Source organism: Budorcas taxicolor, chromosome X, assembly GCF_023091745.1.
Source record: "Budorcas taxicolor isolate Tak-1 chromosome X, Takin1.1, whole genome shotgun sequence".
Taxonomy (NCBI): Eukaryota; Metazoa; Chordata; class Mammalia; order Artiodactyla; family Bovidae; genus Budorcas; species Budorcas taxicolor.
The window spans coordinates 120,442,534-120,449,088 of NC_068935.1; the positions used below are offsets into that span (position 1 = coordinate 120,442,534).

The window sequence follows — 6,555 nt, forward strand, 5'->3', positions numbered from 1 at the left end:
TACCAAAAAATTCTGAGGCCATCTACTTTCACACAACCACCTCACTATGAATGCTCAGCCCTAAAGTCCAGAAGACAAGGCCTGCAGGGAACAAATTTCAGATGAAGTGCATGGATCTGCGGGAGAGAAGAGGCTGCAGGTTCTCAAGACGCTAAAATGAATGAAAAGTTTATTCACAAAACATAGACAGGTATTATACCCTAAAGAGATCCTATATCAAGTACCAACCTTGGTGAGGACCATTAGAAGGAAATAAAGACAGCCAAACAGTAATCTGAAACAAAACTGCATTTATTTGCTTGTCTGGGAAGGGAGCAGGACTTCAGCTGGTGTCGCCATGTAGCACTTGAAAAGGTCAGTGAGGACAAAGCAGAGAAGGTACACAAATTCTGAGTTCTGGTGTCTGGTTGGCTCACAAGGCTGAGCACAAACTCTTCCTTGCAATTGGCCATTGCACTGCTTCACTCCTTAAAAGTGCAGGCACCATTCCCGAAGATGTCCAAGGGGTGCTGCATGAAGCTCTAATGCACTCAGGGTCACTCCCTGGCCTCTCTGCACCACTGGCCTCCAGCTGACCAAATCTTTCCTTAACAGGATCTCTAGCACATTAGTACAGCTGGGTTGATCGAGTAAGACCCGCCTGTTATCTGTCTCTTTGCTCATCTCTTTTGGAACTGCCAGACCAAACTTCCCTTTACTTGGTTAGGGCATATATGTATACTTAGAAAAAATAATTTTATAAGCAAGTTCACCTTCAAAGTTATAAGAACAAAATATAAGAGGCATTCAGATACTTGTACACAAACGTTCAGAGCCACACTATTCACAATGGCAAAAGTGGGAACAACCCAAATGTACGTCAACACACAGTGGATAAACAAACGCTGGTGTTCACAAACAAGGAAAGGGAATTCAACTCTAAAAAGGAAGGAAGTACTGAGATCTGTGCCAACTTGGATGAACCTCGAAAACATCATGTCAAGTGAAAGGGGCCAGACAGTAAAAGTCACAGAGTCTCTGATTCCGTTTTTAGGAAAAATGGAGAATGGGGAAGTCCACAGAGACAGAATGTAAATCGGTGGTTTCCTGGGCTGGGGGAGAGGAAGCTGGGAAGAGAGTGCTGAATGGGTGCAGAGATTTCCCTTGGGGGATGAAAACGTTTTGGCAATAGAGGCTGTGGGTGCACAACACTGTGAATGGAGTAAATGGCACTGAATTGCACACTTTAAAATAGGCGATTCTTACGTAAACTTACCACAATAAAAAAGGGGGGAAGAAAGGGATGAAGTAAACAGAAAAGTTCAGGGATCTTTTGAGCCCCATTGAAATAAGAAAGAAGGAAAAAAATAGAGAAGAGGAAGCAGGCGTGGCTGACCAATGGGTGATCACAGCAAGAGACAGAGAAAGGAACAGGGCAGGGGGATGTCACCTCGAATGTAACAAGGTTGAAAACACCTGAAAAGCAAACAAATCGACTCATTTCCAAACGTTTAGCTATTTACCTTCTGCAAACCACCCAGGGATCTCAAAAATGTAAATGATTTTATAGAGACACAACCACATCCCAGAAGTGCCTTTTCAAAGCTGCAGCCTGGAGGACACGACCTGGGCTGGGGACAACCATGCAAGCAAGTGCCCCACCTCCTGCTGCACACCTGCAGGGGTCCCAGGGTCTCTAAAGTGATAGGATCAATTTTTGGTACGTTTAGCTATTTCTCCCCCAAAATGTGTAAAAATTGCATTTCATACACTGTGCAAAAACTTAAACAAATATGGAAGTGCATTCTCTTCTGAAGCATGTTTCTAATATTTCATAGGCCACCTCACTGTAGATTACATACAGTGAAACCCTTTGTAAAAAGCCATGACCTTCCTGTGGCATGCTAACAGGGATGGACCTTGAAGTCAGGATACTCAGTGAAATTAGCCCCTCACCAAAGATGACAACTGCAGGACCCCACTTCTAGGAAGACTCTACCACAGCCAGACTCAGAGACCCAGAAAGTAGAGGGCAGGGGCAGCGGCTGGGGGAGAGGGAACCCGAGGAGTTGGCACTCCACGGGGAGAGAGTTTCACTTGTGCAAGCAGAAAAGAATCCTAGAGATGTGTTGTACGACAAGGTGAGCCCACCGAACACCAGTGAGCTGGACATGTAAAATAGTGAAGGCGCTACAGTTTATGTGTTAGTAACTCATCTAAAAATTTAAGTCATCTTGTTAATACTAATTTTTACTTTCTTGGTATTACAGTTTTATTGCCTGAGAGAAATAACAAGGCTTCAGGAGTTTAAACTGACCCTAGTTTGGGTCTGGATACACTTGAGAGTATCACAAAAAAATAACTGTCCACAACCACCACCAAAGCCATGGCTTAAGTGAAACAATTCAGTTTATTAAAGACCTTCGGGGCTTGTATGTAAAAATTGTGCCTCTGCGGAAGGTCTGCACATCCAAGAACGTAAAATAGTGACACGTTAAAAAAAAACCAAATGAGGTTGGCATTCGGGATTCATTTGGTGGCTGCTCTTGGATTTTTTTTTAAGAGAGAAAACCAGGCAGCTCTCAGGGCTTTGGGGTTGCTGGGGGGCCTCCCTCTGGGGTCCCTGCTGTCTGGCTTCCTGGATTGGGGCCCCGAGGGGGCAGCACGGTGGGGGCTGTGGGGGCTGCAGCCACTGGGCACCGTACCACCCTCCAGTAAATCGGCCGGCGTGGGACCTGTGAGGCCTGGATCCTGTGATGCGAGATGCTCGGCCCCGGGTGGCTCTGGACAGAGCCTGGTGGAGACAACCTGGGCACCTGGGGCTGCAGGGGGTCCTGCTGCCGTCGGAGGTGAACGACCACTGCTGGCTGGGCGTGGATGGTGGTGTTGGGCTGGGCAGCACCCTGTGCCCCTGGAGCCTGTAAACCCAGACACTGTGGACTTCGACCCTGTGGCCCTGGGGTCTGTGCGCTCAGATACTGTGGCCCTGAGGCTTGTGTTCGTGGGGCCTGTGCCCGTGGGGTCTGTGCCCCTGGACGCCATGTGCCTGAAGCCTGGGCCGCTGGTGGCTGAGGCCACTGCAGGGCCCCCTGGGGAACCAGCTGGTAGACACACGGCTGCGGGGCTTGCTGCTGGCTGCTCCAGACCAGCGAACTGCGGGGGACCTCCACCAGAGCAAAGGGCCTGAGGTCCGAAGCATTTTTCAAAAGCACCTGAATGGTTCTGGGAGGAGGGGGAGGAGGACGAGGAAGCAGCGGCGGTGGTGTGGGTCTCCAGTTCGGGAGCCGAGATCCTGCGGGCCACTGGCCCAGCTGGATCCCCACAGGAGTGGGGGCCCTAGGGGCACACCCTCTCCCTGAAGCCTGGCTACTGCAAAAGGGGCCCGCTACTCTGATGACCTTCAGGCCAGGGGAGACGGTTGTGACCCGGACCTCTGGGGTTCTCTGTAACGCACCTGGGGTGGACAGGGTGGCCGCAGGAAGCGAGCTACCTCTGTTCAGCTGCACAGACGACCTCTGGGAAAGACTGGGTGGCTGAGCAGCAGGGTCAGCAGATGGATGGGCCTGAGAGCTGCCCGCCTGCTGTGAGGTAAAGCTGTCACTGCAGGAGCTCTTCTCTGGGCTCCAGGGACGTCTCTTGAGTGGGGGTGGAGGTCTGGCTCCCCAGTTTGGCACTGAGGACCGCATGGATGCAGCCCTAGGCTGTGCTGACTGTGTCCCTGGAGAAGGCTGCCTGAGATGGGCTGAGCCACTGGAGCTGGGTGACATCTGCACTGGACACTGGGCGCTCTTCTGGACCAGCTGCTCGGATCGACTGACCACTCTCCCAGCATCGGTCTGTGGCCTGGGCAGGAAACTCTTGAACTGGTCATCTGTGGAGGCCTGGGGCAGACACGGCTCTCTCTGCTTTGTGGCTTCTTTCTCAGACCCATTTCCAGTGGCAAGTGAATTATCAGTTGGCTGCCTGACGGTCAACCTCGTTGCCTGGGATTGGTAGGCAGCCTCACATCCAACTGCAGAATCACCTAGTACCTCCTGGGTTGGTTGTGACTCCTCGTATCTGACAGACTTCTTCCCTTTAGCATACTTCTGCACATCCACTTGAGCAGGGACGGCCAAGTTACAGGGTCTCTGTTTCCATGTATCTACACACTTGCCCGCTTTAAAAATCTTAAGGCCATGATGCTCACTTGTTTTACTTTCTCTTATTTTTTTGCAAGAAGTCAGGATTCTTAGCTCAGGAGGAGGTGGACAATGGGACAGCTCCTGTTGCCGATTGAGAGCAGGCGCTGAAAACCTCTTGAGGCTCCTTTTCATGGGAAGAGTGTTCAGCTTTTGTTTGTTATAGAGCAGTCTGTTTTCAGTGCAGGCTACTGATACAGAAGGGTCTAGACACAGTGGTTCCGCTGTAGCTAAGATCAGTTGGCTCTCAAGCAAAAGTTTATCCTCCTCGGTCCAGTCCTGGTCATCGCTGGCTATGGCCTCTACATCGCAGACTAACGTCTGCATGGTGGGACGTAAGAGAACATGCCTGCTTTGGTAACGCGGAGGTTCCCCAGCACTGGACTGCCTGTAGTCCCGTATCTCTGCTATGACACACCCCTGATGAAAAACGTTAACCGCAGACTTATCCAGGAGATCCACCAAAACAGGAGGTAATTCTTCTGCATCTAAGTATTCAAGCAGTTCTCGTTCTTCATAAGGCAGCCGAATGCTCTCTGAAAATGATCCATTTTTCCCTTTGAGCATCAGGGAATAGCCCTGCTTTCCTGGGTACAGGTTGATCACCAAACAGGGCAACGACTCTCTCCTAAGGAGCTTCTCTAACAGGTTCACATTGCTTCTTAATTCCTCCGTAACCTCAGGCTGTTTTTCACATTCTTCAACATAAATGTCATACAGTTTTTCCTGGAGAGACGTCTCTCCGCTCGATGAGCATTTCCTTTTCGGAGGTCTTTGTTGGGCAGTTGCAATGACATAGTCTGCACGATCCAAAGCTTGCTCTAGAGCCTGCTGCATGATCATACAAGATGGGGACCCTGTAAGAAGAGCACATGGAAGTGGGTGATGAACTCAGTCTTGCAAATGCGCCCACTCCACAGTGGAGCGAGCAGTGTACCTAAAAATGAAAGAAACCCGCCCCTCAACAAGCAGAGCACAAAATACCTGCGACTTGGAGAAAGCCACCGCTGGTCTAGCCTCTCGCTGCTGCAGATGGGCTGGAAGCAGGTCCCACCCCGCCCTCAGGGCATTGCTCCCCGGGTGTGCACAAGCAGATTCCAGTCTCATCATTCCATTACCTACAGCCCACACTTCCTCCAAGGGCTGGCCGTGACAGACCCTCTTTCCGTATAACCTTGAAAGCAAGCTTCCCAAACTACAAGAGGCCAACGTAAAAATCCATCATTTTTCTTTTTTGTACGGCTTTAGTACACACCAATTTTCATGGTAATCAGTTGTTGGGAAGGTCATGAAAGGTGGCCGTTTCTTTCCTTGGCGATCACATCACCAAGAATTACCCACTGTTTTGGGAGTCTTTTGTTTGTTCCCAAGGGCAGGACTGCTCCTGAGGTCCATCTTCAGTTTAACACACCCAGTTTGTACCTCTTGACTCCAGGGACACTTGCTGTATTTGGCGCAAGCATCAGAATTCTTCAATGACTCTTCCCATGATCTCCTGCCTGATGCTTTTCATAGAGATATGCACGGTAACATGACATTCTTTTACGTAAGTGCTTCCCTTTTATTTCCCTAGCTATTTCAGAAAGGGCTTTTAGTGTGTGGTAGGTAAGTTATATTGTCTGGCAATTGCAGTTCAGGATTAAGCTGTTTTAAAAGGTGGTTTGTGTCTGATAGGGTTGAGAACTATTCTTCCTGGTGCTGGCAGCACAGTTTAAATGATTACTCTAACTGTAGACCGTAGCCACAGTCCTAGGGACGGTTTAGAAGGATATGACTGAGTCCTAGATACTTTATGGGCCATTGTTTTCTATTAATACTACTGCCTTAAAATCTGCCAGCCTTTTGAACAAGCTTTTTTTAAACCTCTTGATGTTTAGATTTAGACATAATGATAATAGGATATTCATTCTGAAGAGTCACAACTGAGAAGAATCCAAAATCAATTGGTGAAACTCCTGAATTACAGACTACTATAAAATAAATGTTTTTCTGACCAATAGCAATTATGATAATTACATATTACGGTAGATACAATCTATTGAAATAGGACTAATAACTCCTTGACTAAGAGTTCCTGAAGCATATCCCTTGTTCAGGACTGGACAGGAATCATTGTCTCCTGGCATGTCAGTTGTCTTGGGGCAAGGGTATAAGTCATCCCTTGGTATCACCAGGTGACTGGTTTCAGGACCCCGCACCCACCCTGCTGCTTTTAGGGACGAGCCAACTGCCCAGAGCCAGGTCCTCTGACTGTTGTGTGTTCTGTGCCAGGGGGTCTCAGTCTTGGTGCTAGTGACATTTGTTAGAGGGGACTTTCCCGGGCACTGCAAGATGCTTGCTAGCATCCCTGGCCTTACCCACTAGATGCCAATAGCTTTCATCCCTGTCGTGAGAA

The 6,555-nt window shown here is 49.1% G+C and overlaps 1 protein-coding gene across 1 annotated transcript; it reads right to left on the minus strand.

Moving 5' to 3' along the window:
• Positions 1 to 2,561: 2,561 nt before the first annotated feature.
• On the minus strand, positions 2,562 to 5,003 carry LOC128070323 (transcription factor SPT20 homolog). The gene has a single exon (XM_052663628.1). The coding sequence runs from the start codon at positions 5,001 to 5,003 to the stop codon at positions 2,562 to 2,564; it is 2,442 nt and encodes an 813-aa protein (XP_052519588.1).
• Positions 5,004 to 6,555: the final 1,552 nt, after the last annotated feature.